General features: G+C 44.1%; 1 protein-coding gene across 2 annotated transcripts in view; it reads right to left on the bottom strand.

Moving 5' to 3' along the window:
- Window positions 1-686: 686 nt before the first annotated feature.
- LOC144266178 (inverted formin-2-like) overlaps window positions 687-14,695 on the bottom strand; it is a 51,822-nt gene continuing 37,813 nt past the window's right edge. Inside the window, exons 2-6 of one of the 2 annotated variants that reach the window (XM_077819466.1) lie at window positions 4,911-5,319; window positions 3,308-3,423; window positions 2,500-2,659; window positions 1,001-1,034; window positions 687-822 (exon numbers count right to left, since the gene is read on the bottom strand). In XM_077819466.1, coding sequence (XP_077675592.1) covers window positions 798-822; window positions 1,001-1,034; window positions 2,500-2,659; window positions 3,308-3,423; window positions 4,911-5,307 — 732 coding nt within the window. In that variant the 5' untranslated portion in view covers window positions 5,308-5,319 and the 3' untranslated portion in view covers window positions 687-797. Of the gene's footprint in view, window positions 823-996; window positions 1,035-2,499; window positions 2,660-3,307; window positions 3,424-4,910; window positions 5,320-14,695 lie in introns of those variants that run through there. The other variant, XM_077819467.1, reaches the window with a different exon arrangement.

The following is a 14,695-nucleotide window of genomic DNA, read 5'->3' as shown; positions in this document are numbered from 1 at the left end:
ACTACAATCACATGCTGAAAGCTAGGTATGTGCACAAATACTTGCGGGATCAGGGCCCTACAACATGGAGATGAGCTCAAGCATCAGAATTTGGATCTGGATTTAGATTTCAAAGACTCCAAAATTTGGGGTGCTTGGATCCTAGGTTTTGGTTTAGAAAAAGGAGCTATTTACAAAATTTAGATCTCGATTCAGATTCGGAACACTGCGAAAGTTTGGGGAGGGGGTGTGGTTCTTGGGTTTTGGTTCTGGCCCATGGTTAACATAAAGGGAGAAAAAAATGAGATACCACAGGAAAAAGTGCAGTGAAACACAGGTTTCAGAGTAGCAGCCGTGTTAGTCTGTATTCGTAAAAAGAAAAGGAGTACTTGTGGCACCTTAGAGACTAACCAATTTATTTGAGCATAAGCTTTCGTGAGCTACAGCTCACTTCATCGGATGCATTCAGTGGAAAATACAAGTGGGGAGATTTATATACACAGAGAACATGAACCAATGGGTGTTACCATACACACTGTAAGGAGAGTGATCACTTAAGATAGGCGAATACCAGCAGGAGAAGGGGGGGAGGGGAGAGGGGAGGGAATAAAACCTTTTGTAGTGATAATCAAGGTGGGCCATTTCCAGCAGTTGACAAGAACGTCTGAGGAACAGTTGGGGGTGGGAAATAAACATGGGGAAATAGTTTTACTTTGTGTAATGACCCATCCATTCCCAGTCTCTATTCAAGTCTAAGTTAATTGTATCCAGTTTGCCAATTAATTCCAATTCAGCAGTCTCTCGTTGGAGTCTGTTTTTTATATTTTTAACCAGGAGAGAACTCTGAAAGGAAGCAGTACAAAAATATAGATAAGCCAAACATGTTTTTAAAAAAGGAAATAAAATAAAAATAGAAATTTTTATAAAGTGAAAGAATTGCTAAAATAAGCACTAAATATTCTTACAATTGTATCAAAATGAATCACATTATAAAATAAAGTTTAAAAGAAGAAAACCTTACCTTAGCTTGGTTAAAATATCCAACAACTGAAGACCTGACAGAGGAAAATAAAAAGTGTTGTCATTCTAATCTACTAGATGTTAAGCACTTCTGTAAGGAGTTTGTATATGCATTACATCTAACATTTCCCGGGTGCAAAGGATTAAATTGCTATTTAAAGTTACATTTTTTTATTATTACCAAGATGACTTAATTCTCCTCTTGGAACCTCAAATCATTGCATATTGCAAGGCTGTACAAAAAATTAAAAAAAAAAAATTAAGACCCCTGTTCTGCAAAGACTTATGCACATGCCTAGTACTACTTACTACTGCAAGCAGTTCCATTGCCTTCAACAGAACTACTCAGAATGAGTAAAGTTAAGCATATGCATAAATGTTTGCAAGATTGGGACATAGAAAGGGGAATGTTCATTAAAAAGAGCTTGGATCCCAATCTTGCAAATATTTGTGCAGGTGCGTAATACCCTGGAGCTAAATATCTGCAGGATCAGGACTTTAGTTTACAATGTTATGAAAAACATAGGTGTATTATCCTCAACTGCACATGAAATTTCTTAAAACGGAATATTTGAACATCGGTCTCATTGTACCCAACATTCCTTATGTTCAAGGAATTAGAGACTACTATTTTCTTAAATCACGTGCTACACTGGATGGGCAAAACTGAGTCCTGGTGAAAGAAAGCACAACTCCCATTAACTGTGAGAGGAGTTGCATCAGATCTCAGTTTGGCCCTGGATTACTGAGGCCATGTCTACATTACAAAATTATGTTGACCTAATTTACATCAGCATACAGCCACCACAGTTATTAAATCGCTTGGGTGTGTGCACACTTGGCTCTTTGTGTTGGTGGTGCGTGTCCTCACCAGGAGTGCTTGTATCAACTGTATGGTCAATAAGGGGCATTGTGGGAAAGCTCTTGAAAGCCACAGTCAATGTAAGCAACGCAGTATCTACACTGACACTGCATCAACCTAATCATATCAACCGTGACTCTATGCCGCTTGGGTACTGTTACTAAATCGGCGCAAGTCAAATTTAAGTGGAGACACTTCCAGAACTAGATCAATGTAAGGCAGTTTACGTTGACATAACTGTGTAGTGTAGATCAGGCCTGAATAAAGACTGGGTTGCTACAGACATGAGTTGATTAAACTAGCTCATGGAATAGAGGATACAGTGTATCTATAGGATAGATTAAGCTGGAATTCTGTTAGCATACAAGGAGAAAAGATCAAGTTTATGTGAAAAAGAAGAACAAAGCTTGAAATAATGGGATTAAAGAAAGTTTATCAAATATAAAACAAGAGTCAAAGGCTACTGCTCTGGCTATAAGTTAGCTCATTATTGGTGTCTCAGGTATGACACATTGCAATTTGCACAACTTTTTTTTCATTTCACTATCTTACTGGTATTTTGAAAACCTACCACAGAAGTGGCTTGAGTTCAAGAGTTTAATTCCTTTGATAAGGTTAGATCCAACCAACTTTCTTACCTATAAACTCATTTCTGAGCTGCGTCCTGATTCTTAGTTCTTCAGTCCCCAGGATCACGGCATTAATAACACTTAGCAGTGTTATCATGTAAGGCACGTTATCCGTAGCGAAGAGCTCATTCATTATGACACTGAATCGGTACTGCTGGTTCTTCACCGTCTGTTAACACACAGGTGATATTGCAGATGTTCCAGTTCATAAACTTTTTTTTCCCTTTTAAAAACAGACTCTAAAACAAAGTCAGTATCTTAACTCCTCATCAGCATATCTCACTAAACATGAGAAAGAAAAATGTGTGCTAGAGACAGCTCCTTCAATCACTGAAGACATCTAGTCAGCAGGGAAAGTAAATGGAAACTGATCACTTGCATTGGAAAGGTTCCCTCTTTGACCTGAGACTTCTTCCTGCTCCCTGGTACAGCCATCCAGGGCTGTGACACCCACAGGCATGGTACCTTTGATTTTTGTGAGTTTCCCACTGATGCTGGTAGGGCTGCCACAAAGATCCTTACGGCTGCCAGCCAGCTGCCTCCAGCTGAGTCATTGTGCAGCCACTCAGACTTCTGCTGACAAGCAAGGCACCTATTTTTTTTTTTTACTTGCTACAAAGCTCTGTCTTTAAGTCCCTGACTCTCTGCCAGAATGATGCAACTTGATCCTTATGCCTGCGCTGTGCCCCCAGGTGGAGGGATGCACCCATGTGCATCCAGCTGCAGGATCAGAGCCAAAATAATAGAGCACACTGGTCTACCTATCACGCAGGGAACTAGATAATAACACTATATAGTACTCTGACTATGCGCTTGCCTTATAATGGTCCAGAGCATCCAAAGCCAGGGCATGCCCATCCAGGGAGTAAATGCAGAGTGCAGCGAGCAGGTCAAACACCTGTTTTTTGACCATGACATTAGATGTGTCCAGTGCTGCCAAAAAGAGAAAATGTATATTAGTGTATACTTCTCTGAAACTCCATCAACATCCATAATCTGTGACGTACATAAGCAATGTACTTGTGGCTTGCATCTGTGCACGTGTTACAGGAAGTATTTGCAATGAGATTCAAATACCTGGACACTTAAGAATTACACATTTTGTTGCAAATTCGTAAAAACGGTTCAGTTTCTTGAAAAGCAGGAGAAACTTCGCAGGTATTTGTTTGAACAGTCTTATTCTTTGAGTTAAATGGGTGCACTATGAATTGCTCTCATCAGCCATCCTATATTTCTGCTTCCCCTTTCCCTGTGTGTTCCACAGAGCATAGGCCAGGATATACCTTATTGATCTTTCACATTGAAGCAAAGAGATTGCATTACTGAATAACCCTACAAATGCTCCTACTTCCACAGTGAAAAATGCCCATTCCTATATTTTATTGCAGTTAGGAAAGACAAGTCTTTTCTTTTTTGGGAGGAGAAAAAGGAAGATCACTTTAAAATAGAAAAGCTTATCAAACAGTGGAGGGTTTAAATAGCTATAAATAATGGGTTTGTAGATATGGCAATTCTTCTTAGCATATGCGCAACATCTGACTAGGATTCATCACCGAATTTGGTCCACTGGTTGGATCATTAGCTTCCCCGGCCCAAGCCAGGTCCTGACAGGGAGCACGACATGAACGCTGATCCATGTGGCATTGAGTAACTTTAGAGACCTCAGCTAAGATCAGGGCCTCATTCTGGTTAACACTATACAAATAGTAAGAGATGTCTTGAAGAACTTAAATCTAAACAACCAAGACACACAAAGGATGGAAGAAAGAAGGCAGCATTAGCCTCATTTTACAGATGGAAACTAAGGCCTAGAGAAATTAAATGACTTGCTCAAGGTCGCACAGGAAATCTGTGGCAGCACCAGGTATAGAACTGGGATGTCCTGAGTCTTAACCACAGAGACGCCCTTCTTCTTTGTCAATTGTAGCTGTTGATGTCCATTTGGTTAACTGTCCACACTCTATTTTTTGACTTGACAAACAATAAGTGACAGATATCTGTTTGCAAGGTGAAGTCAGAGAGGTAAGGAACCAGTAGTTCCTATGTTATCCTAAGACAGAGAACGTTTTACACTTTGATGGCAAAACATAAAAGACTTCTGTGTGGAAACGGGTCCAATATTTCTTCTCTGCCATATGCCAAAAATTTGGGGAAGTGGCATTTAAAAGCAGTAGGTTTTTTTAGAGTAAAAAATCCCTCTTTTATTAAATGAGTAGGCATAAGAATAGCCTCTAATGTCCTTGTGAGAAAGCTGCTAAAGCCCTATATTTAAAAGAAAACAGCATGACAAAAATATAAAAAACTCTTTAATATCTATATGTGAAATAATATGTTCAGAATGGAGCTGGTGACTAAGCAACAAGAAGCCTTATTGCGAAGCTGACTTGTGTGTGTTTAAAAGGAACAATAAGTGTTCTTACCTTGAGAGAGTTTCCTGACATAGCCTTCATTGCTGACAATGTATTCGATCCCCTTGTGGGAGTTCATGAGAGCTCGCACACAGTTAATGCAGGTGAGCTGAAGCAGGGCATCAGAAATCCTGGATACTCCTCTTCCAGACAGCCTGTCCAGGGCCTCTAAGAGCAGATCTAGGCCACTCAGCTCAAGGAACTGGACCATCCAGGTGTCATCACTGCTCTCCAATCGCTTCTTGAGACCAGAGTAGTTCACTACTGAGGGCATTTGTAGGAGGCGAATGCATAGCTCTGGCTCTGCATTTTCCAGGTTGGCCTCTGACTGGTCAGTCTCTTGCGGCCCAAGTTTCTCCTTTACGGCAGCCCATTTCTTCTGGGCACCTTCCTTCTTGACAGACATCATGAATAATCTCTCCTTTAAAGGGAACGAAAAGGCAAAGTGAGAAATATTTGGATTTGGCAACATCTCCTCAAATGAAGGGGCATTTCCCATAGTGATCAGAGACTGAAATCACAGATATTAAAGGTCTGTCTCACCCAGCAGGTACTCTGATCAACTGGAAGAGTAGCCCTCCAGCTATTGAAAGAAGATACCATTGCATTTAATCCACTCACATCACAACCAATCACTGCAATCTGTCCAGACTGGTTTAACCATTAGAACAGGAATCCATAGTTTTAAAAGTAATTAATTTACCTCACTCAATAACCACTTGCTAGTTTTCACACAATGGAAAGGATGGTGGTGTAAGTGTTGTATTATCAGGTGTGGGCTTGGTATTTTCCTTTAGCTCTGTGTGCTTGAAGAAGATGAAATCAGGCGATCTCCTAGGTTTTGTTGAACAGAACTGGTTGAAGAATATTTGGGTCCTCCTACCCCTCCACTCAGAAAATGTTTCATTTAAATTTTCCACAGAAATTTTCTTTTCTCTTTGGCAAAAATTCAAATACTGAAAGATTTTGGCAGAAAAGCAAAACACTGTGGGGGTTGGATGATTTTTGTTTTGACAAAAAATCAGAAATTTCCACAAAAAACAAACCCTTGTTTTTGCAATCCCCCAAAAAATCTTTGGTCAAACCCCGATTTTCCATCATTAAATAACTTGGATGGCAAAAATTTGACCAGCCCTCCTGTTGGATTTGTCTACACTGTTTAAAAAAAAGAAAAGAAAAATTCAAAAGCTAATAATAGTTTCTATTAATTTTTTCTTAATTCAATATACACAGAGGTTTAGTGTATGCATTTAAACATCCCCCTGTGGTGTTTCCAACCCCAGCATTGCAGCATGGTGCAAGAGAATGAGAAATGAAGCCAGGTAGGTACTGGAGAGGGGTGAAGCTATTGTACCTCATATGGAGCATCATGAGTTTTGGACATTAGGGGGTTCGTGTTCTCCTTAGAGGAGACAGTAGAAAGAGGAGCAGAGAGAGAGTGATGGAAACATTCTCATGAAAAACTAAATACACTGCCTCTAAAGGACACGTGCTGAAGAAGGAGTTCTCCTCCTGACAGGACTGGATTTCCAGTTGGGCACAATAGGCACATGCCTAGGGGCACCCGAGTTCTAACGGTGCCTAACAATTCAACGTTTGCCGCTCGAAGGTCCGGGCAGGGTGCGGGGCCGGTTGAGGGGGAGACGGCCCCACACAACCCTGCTGGAGCGCTCCTGACAGCAGGGAAGGCAAAGCCGCAGGTGAACAGCTCAGCAGTCCAACGCAGGGGGCCCTGCTAGGTAAGTGGGTCCGAGGGAGCCCAGCCTGGGCAGGCCCCACTCCTGCTCCAGCGTGGCTGATCGTGCCGCTCCTGAGAGGCCAGAAAAATCCCCACCAGCCCTGGCCGCACTGCCAGCTCAGCTCGGCGGAAACAGTCACCTCCCAGCGGGGCTGGTGAATGCGGCCGGGGGGTAGGGCACAAGAAAGGGGGTCTCTGGGGGGCGTTTGTGGGAGGGTGCTGGGCAGTGAGGGGGTGGGGGCGCTGGGCAGCGTGGGATTTGTGGAGGGTGCTGGGCAGTGAGGGAGTGGGAGAAGTCTGTGTGTGTTGGGGTGCTGGGCAGTAGGGGGGTCTGTGTGGGGCACTGGACAGCTGTGGTGGTGGGGCTATGTGTGGGGGTGCTGGGCAGTAGGGGGGGTCTGTGGGGGTGCTGGGGAGTGGGGGATGGGGGAGGTCTCTGTGTGTTGGGGTCCTGGGCAGTGGGGAGGTCTGTGGGGAGTGCTGAACAGTGGGGGGTGTGGGAGGTCTGTGTATGTTGGGGCGCTGGACAGTTGTGGTGGTGGGGCTGTGGGGGGGGGTGTTGGGCAGTCGGGAAGTCTGTGGAGGGTGCTGGCCCGTGGGGGATGGGGGAGGTCTGTGTGTGTTGGGGCGCTGGGCAGTAGGGGGGTCTATGTGGGGCATTGGGCAGTTGTGGTGGTGGGGCTGTGTGGGGGGGTGCTGGGCAGTGGAGGGGGTCTGAGGGCGGTGGAGCACTGGGTGGGGGTGTGCAGGGTGCTGTGCAGTTGTGGTGGGGGATCTGTGAAGGGGTCTCTGGGCGGGAGGGCACGGAAGATGCTGTGCCTAGGGGCAAGTAAGGTGTAAATCGAGCCCTGCCTCCTGACACCTAGCACAGGCTTCCCTTCAGCTACAGCAACATTCTTTTGCCTTTTTTTTTTTTTTTTTTTCAATTGAACCACTCTTGGGAAACACACAGGCTGAATCCTGAGACTCACAAACAGCTCCATTGTGCTTAAACTGCTAGCCACGGATTCTCCTGATGTAGGAAGAATATCTGCATGGTGCAAAGTGGATCTCTTGGGGATGTGCTAGGGCAAGGGAGTGTGGCTGGCTGGCTGGCTGTGCTGTGGCAGACCATGGTCTGATGGTCACTGTATTTTTGAGATAGTTTAGGGCAACTCCATGGCTGTTCTAATCCACGCTGAGGGCAAAACTGGCTCTCAGCTGCCCCAGGCCCGGGGAGTAACAACCACTTCCTTTACGGCTTCCCTCCCACTGCGGCAGGCAGCAGACATTAGACATAGCAGAGGACTGAGCCCCATGGTTTAAATTACGGGGCGGGGGGGGGTTGTGAACATCAACTGAAGATTTTCAAAATCTTTAACCCTGAAAGGTTCATATCATGCTTCCTTGCCAGAAAGAACAGTCAGCCTGATAAACCTGTCTTCATTGTTCAAGCTAAACCAAATATGCAATGTAAACAACTGACAAAGACCTATCCTCTGTCTGTCTGTTCATGCATTCATAAACAATGGAGAGTAAATTAGTTTTCTAAAAATTCTTTTAGTTGCGCAAATCTCTGGCTTTATTTCCAGACATGTATAATTAATAATATGTTTAAAAATATGCGATTATGGCATCTGAGAGTTTCCCTTTAAATGTTTTTTTAGATCTCACCACAGCTGAACTGTTTTAAAATTTCTAAGTGTTCAGAACATGCTCTTGAACTCAGTTTGATCAGATCCTATTCCTAAGCACATCCTATCACAAATGTTTTCTTTTCTTTTGTTTCCTTTTGATTGATGTGGAGGTTAATTTGGTAACAGCCTCCTAATGTCTTCCTCTTCCATTCTAATAGGACATCACTTGCAAAATGTGCTATTTGCATATCATATGTGCAGGACTGGATTACCCAATAGGCAGACCAAGCACGTGCTGAGGGCACCAGCAAAGCAGGGGGCACCAAAAAAAAGAGATTTTTTTTTTGAAAAAATTTGATATTTCAAAAAAAGCATCGAAGTAGTCATCATGGGAAAAATCTTTTCTCAGCTGAAAAGAATAAAAAACCCTCAGAGAACAACAATGTGTCAGGACAGACTTGATTCGCTTTCCCTATTGTGTATGGAAGCGGACATGCTTCGTCGAGTCAGCTTCGATGAACTTATCCAGAATTTTGCAATCAGAAAATCTAGAAAGAAGCTATTTTAATTTCAGCATACATGTAAGTTTTGTGTCATTTCGAAAAATAAAATTTTATTTTACGGTATAGTACACCTCTACCCCGATATAACGCTGTCCTCGGGAGCCAAAAAATCTTACCGCGTTATAGGTGAAACCGCGTTATATCGAACTTGCTTGATCCACCGGAGCGCACAGCCCTGCCCCCGTGGAGTGCTGCTTTACCGCATTATATCCAAATTCGTGTTATACTGGGTCGCGTTATATCGGGGTAGAGATGTATTGTTTTTATTTTGAATTACATGGGGGGGGCACCATAATCTTTTCAGTTCTTAGGGCCCCTAAAGGTCTTAATCCGGCCCTGCATATGTGAAAGTGTGATGGGCTGTGTGCAGAAGAACTGAGGTGTGAGGCTATTTTAACAGCAGTACATCTTATGAGGTACCTCATTTTAAGGCCCCTCTACCATGAGGGTCTAGTCTGCAACAGGCATTCTATTTGCAGCAAGGAGGCACAGGGATTGAAAGCAATGTCAAACTGGAGTCAAGTCACTCTTGACAGCCTGTCAAGCCGGTTTATGTCATTATGCTGCATTTTAACAGGACAGTTCAAATCAAAATAATAAGGGAATTATCCATCTAGGTTGCTACAAGCTCCAAAATTTGCCTTATAGAGTTTCTCTGGCATTGCTCCTGGAGGTCAGGAGCAATTGAACCAGCAGAGGCCAGGGTTCAGTCCCTAAACTCAGCCGATCTCAGAGACTAGAGCCCTCCACACAGAGGCCCTGAGCCTCAATGCTCTGCTGGCTTCTGGTTCCTCACCTGGCCTCCTGGAGCACCTCTCCTCCCGCCACCTCCCTTAAGAACACCGCTGTGCTGCCAGGGAATCTCTACAGCTCCCAGAATCCCACCTCTCTTGGGTGAGGAATTCCATACAGACAAAGGAAACCAAAGTAAATTAGTGGAGTCAGGCCCACAAAATAGGAGAAGGGTGGACTGATGTGAAGAGAGTTCTCCTGTTCTAATTTCTGATAGCTCCCTTCAGCCACAGAGCATCAACTCAATGCGACATCGAAAGATAGGCTTCCGTACGGATGGGAGTGGAGAGAAAGACGGCACAAAGGTAGCACCACTGTCTATGCTCCTCCTGCTCCAGTCCTCCAGGAGCTCATCCCCTCCGCTGACAAAGGCAGGACAACAGTGGCCTAGTGGTTCTATAATAATGGATGAAACAGTCACATGGGTTACAGTAATTAGTGTTTTGGATCCTCACTCTCTAATGTTCTGCAGCACAGGCCACACGTAAACTGCAGGGCAGCTAGAAACAGCAGCCCCATGAGCAAATGGCTGAACTATAACAGTAACCCAGGACCGCCAATTCCTGTGATTTTTATCATGTCTTGCAATATTTGAGGTTTTTCTTAAAGTCCCAGCTCCTGAAGTCAAGTGATTATACAAGAATCTCAGTTTCCATTAAAATAACCCCACTGAAGCAGTAAGTTTCTAGCCCTTCTGGTTGTGGAGAAAAGTTTGAAAGCATGAACTGAGTGTATCAAAAGGTTCAGAAGACAAATGAAAAAAAACCCATATTTATAATTGTTCCAAAATAGTGTCGTGGTTTTAAAGCCAATCTCATGATTTTCTGGTGCCTGACTTGTGATTTTTCAATGTTTGGGACAATAGCAGTGATTACCCCTGTGTCCATTATGCTGTTGTACATACAGCCAGGTTTTCAGATTCAGAGGGAACTTTATTTACTCTCCCCTTTCTTCCCTTCCCCTCCTTCCCCCATCATTGTTTAGTTTAGGGTTAGGAGGTCTTTGGAAACCTATGCATATATGTGTCTATTCACCAGCCACAGGCATTTAAGGTGTGGAGCTGTTGCTTTAAAGTGTGTCTCCTTGCAGTACGGATGTGTCATCGGAATGGAATGTACTAGACTTGTAACTGCTTTAGCTTTTCAGAACTTTTGCATTTGGATTGACTGCTATTTTCAAAAAGAAAAAAGCTCTGATCATGCAGGTTTGCCAGCCACACTAAAGTCAATGGGTACTGATTTAAAACTGGGTGAGGGGTCAAAAGGGGTGGTGTCACTGTGGGGAGTTTTACAGAAAAAGTTCCTGATATCAAATGTTTATTGAAGCTACAGAGAAAATTTCAGCACCACTTAGTCTGCGTCCCCTTCACTCTCAATTCTGTTTGACTGAAAAAATTACAGTAACAATGGAAAATGTGAAGCAGCGAATGAGCCATTTAGGCATGTACTGGATAGCTAAAAAATACACAAACCAAAAATCCATTCCAAGTGCAGCCAGACTTTTATGATCTGTCATTAACAACTGAATTCTGCAGTAGTCCTAACTTGGGCAAAAGCCTCATTAAATTCACTGGGATGAAGCTTCTCTCCCACTGTACTAAGTACAAGAAGCTGGGCTTGGCACAAAGCAGTGATCTGTGGGGGAGGGGAAGAAAAAATATCCTTCCCCACCCCAAAAGCTGTGGAGCTATATGCAGTCCCTGCTAGAGCCCTGAGGCAGAAGTAGCCCTCTTACCAGGGGAGTTGCTGCACAGTGGATTTATGGTCACTGCCTGTTCTCTTCCTGCAAAGGAACTCCCCAGGAAGCAGGGCTCTGATGCAGGCAGGGATGCAGCAAACCCATTTCCCATGTGCCTCAAATCCTGCCATATGCTCTGCATGAAAACCACACTCCTTCCGGGGTCCGATGCCAAGCCCATGAGAAGGCCAGATCTGGCTGGCTGACTTCAATGAGCTCTAGACCAGGTGCTCACTGCAGGCAGGGCCCTCTAGCTTTACAGGAGGAGGAGGCGGCTAAGGGAAGTAAATAAATAAAAGCACCTCTCCCTATTGCCAGATGATGTCAGTGTTTTATATCGAAGCAGATAAAAGCAAGACTGCCTCCTCTGCCTGCAGAGCAAAGTTAATGGGCAATTGTTTTCCTCAAGCACATTTCCTGCTGCAGTGTCTCTTTAGGTGGGGAAGGGCGTGAGGAATGGCTTTGGAGCTAAGGTGTGTGAAACCACTGGAAGAATTCAAACTGTTATGTGTGCAACTTTGTCTTGGCACCAGTAATTGCTACCCACACCTTAATGTTTGTCTACGTCTAGTTCTGCACATAGCATTTCTCCTCGGAGGAAAGAATGGTCTAATGACCAAAGCAGAGGCTAGCAATAAGGAGTCCTGTTCCTTGCTCTGTGTGTCTGTGGCTGAGTCAGTGATCTTTCTGATTCTCAGTTTCTCTTCCTGTAAAATGACCATAATACGTTCCTAACTCATTGGGGTGTTTTGAGATTTAATTCCTAAGCATCTGTAAAGTGCTTTGAGATCCTCAGCTGAAATTGAAAACTCGTATTGTATTCTCATTCCTATATTTCAGTAAAAAGAAAAGGAGTACTTGTGGCACCTTAGAGACTAACCAATTTATTTGAGCATAAGCTTTTGTGAGCTACAGCTCACTTCATCGGATGCATACTGTGGAAAGTGTAGAAGATCTTTTTATACGCACAAAGCATGAAAAAATACCTCCCCCAACCCCACTCTCCTACTGGTAATAGCTTATCTAAAGTGATCACTCTCCTTACAATGTGTATGATAATCAAGGTGGGCCATTTCCAGCACAAATCCAGGGTCTGAGGGGGAGAGGGGTTAGAAAAAACAAGGGGAAATAGGTTACCTTGCATAATGACTTAGCCACTCCCAGTCTCTATTCAAGCCTAAATTAATTGTACCCAATTTGCAAATAAATTCCAATTTAGCAGTCTCTCGCTGGAGTCTGGATTTGAAGTTTTTTTGTTCTAATATCGCAACTTTCAGGTCTGTAATCGCGTGACCAGAGAGATTGAAGTGTTCTCCGACTGGTTTATGAATGTTATAATTCTTGACATCCGATTTGTGTCTATTTATTCTTTTATGTAGAGACTGTCCAGTCTGACCAATGTACATGGCAGAGGGGCATTGCTGGTACATGATGGCATATATCACATTGGTGGATGTGCAGGTGAACGAGCCTCTGATAGTGTGGCTGATGTTATTTGGCCCTGTGATGGTGTCCCCTGAATAGATATGTGGGCACAGTTGGCAAGGGGCTTTGTTGCAAGGATAGGTTCCTGGGTTAGTGGTTCTGTTGTGTGGTATGTGGTTGCTGGTGAGTATTTGCTTCAGGTTGGGGGGCTGTCTGTAGGCGTGTAGGTAGGAATAGCGGTCAGTAGGTTTCCGGTATAGGGTGGTGTTTATGTGACCATCGTTTATTAGCACTGTAGTGTCCAGGAAGTGGATCTCTTGTGTGGACTGGACCAGGCTGAGGTTGATGGTGGGATGGAAATTGTAGAAATCATGGTGGAAATCCTCAAGGGCTTCTTTTCCATGGGTCCAGATGATGAAGATGTCATCAATATAGCACAAGTAGAGTAGGGGCGTTAGGGGACGAGAGCTGAGGAAGCGTTGTTCTAAGTCAGCCATAAAAATGTCTCCAGCAGTCTCTCGCTGGAGTCTGGATTTGAAGTTTTTTTCTTGTAATATAGCAACTTTCATGTCTGTAATCGCGTGACCAGAGAGATTGAAGTGTTCTCCGACTGGTTTATGAATGTTATAATTCTTGACATCTGATTTGTGTCCATTTATTCTTTTACGTAGAGACTGTCCAGTTTGACCTATCCAACTATACTCTTAGCCCAGCAGAAGCAGCTGTCCTATCTCGGGGCCTCTCCTTCTGCCCCTCCACCTCCACGAACATGATACAGTTCTCTGGTAACCTAGAATCCTATTTTCGACGTCTCCGACTCAAGGAGTATTTCCAACACACCTCTGAACAACATACTAATCCACAGAGACCTCCCTACCAACACTACGAAAAGAAGGATTCTAGGTGGACTCCTCCTGAAGGTCGAGACAGCAGACTGGACTTCTACATAGAATGCTTCCGCCGACGTGCACGGGCTGAAATTGTGGAAAAGCAGCATCACTTGCCCCACAACCTCAGCCATGCAGAACACAATGCCATCCACAGCCTCAGAAACAACTCTGACATCATAATCAAAAAGGCTGACAAAGGAGGTGCTGTTGTCATCATGAATAGGTCAGAATATGAACAAGAGGCTGCTCAGCAGCTCTCCAACACCACTTTCTACAAGCCATTACCCTCTGATCCTACTGAGAGTTACCAAAAGAAACTACAGCAGTTGCTCAAGAAACTCCCTGAAAAAGCACAAGATCAAATCCGCACAGACACACCCCTGGAACCCTGACCTGGGATATTCTATCTACTACCCAAGATCCACAAACCTGGAAATCCTGGGCGCCCTATCATCTCAGGCATTGGCACTCTGACAGCAGGATTGTCTGGCTATGTAGACTCCCTCCTCAGGCCCTACGCTACCAGCACTCCCAGCTATCTTCGAGACACCACTGACTTCCTGAGGAAACTACAATCCATCGGTGATCTTCCTGATAACACCATCCTGGCCACTATGGATGTAGAAGCCCTCTACATCAACATTCCACACAAAGATGGACTACAAGCTGTCAAGAACACTATCCCCGATAATGTCACGGCTAACCTGGTCGCTGAACTTTGTGACTTTGTCCTTACCCATAACTATTTTACATTTGGGGACAATGTATACCTTCAAATCAGCGGCACTGCTATGGGTACCCGCATGGCCCCACAGTATGCCAACATTTTTATGGCTGACTTAGAACAATGCTTCCTTAGCTCTCGTCCCGTAATGCCCCTACTCTACTTGCGCTATATTGATGACATCTTCATCATCTGGACCCATGAAAAAGAAGCCCTTGAGGAATTCCACCATGATTTCAACAATTTCCATCCCACCATCAACCTCAGCCCGGTCCAGTCCACACAAGAGATCCACTTCCTGGACACTACAGT

Source organism: Eretmochelys imbricata, chromosome 6 (assembly GCF_965152235.1).
Source record: "Eretmochelys imbricata isolate rEreImb1 chromosome 6, rEreImb1.hap1, whole genome shotgun sequence".
NCBI lineage: Eukaryota > Metazoa > Chordata > Testudines > Cheloniidae > Eretmochelys > Eretmochelys imbricata.
Note: the sequence above shows the minus strand (reverse complement) of the source record. Positions and strands in the feature narration are given on the sequence as shown.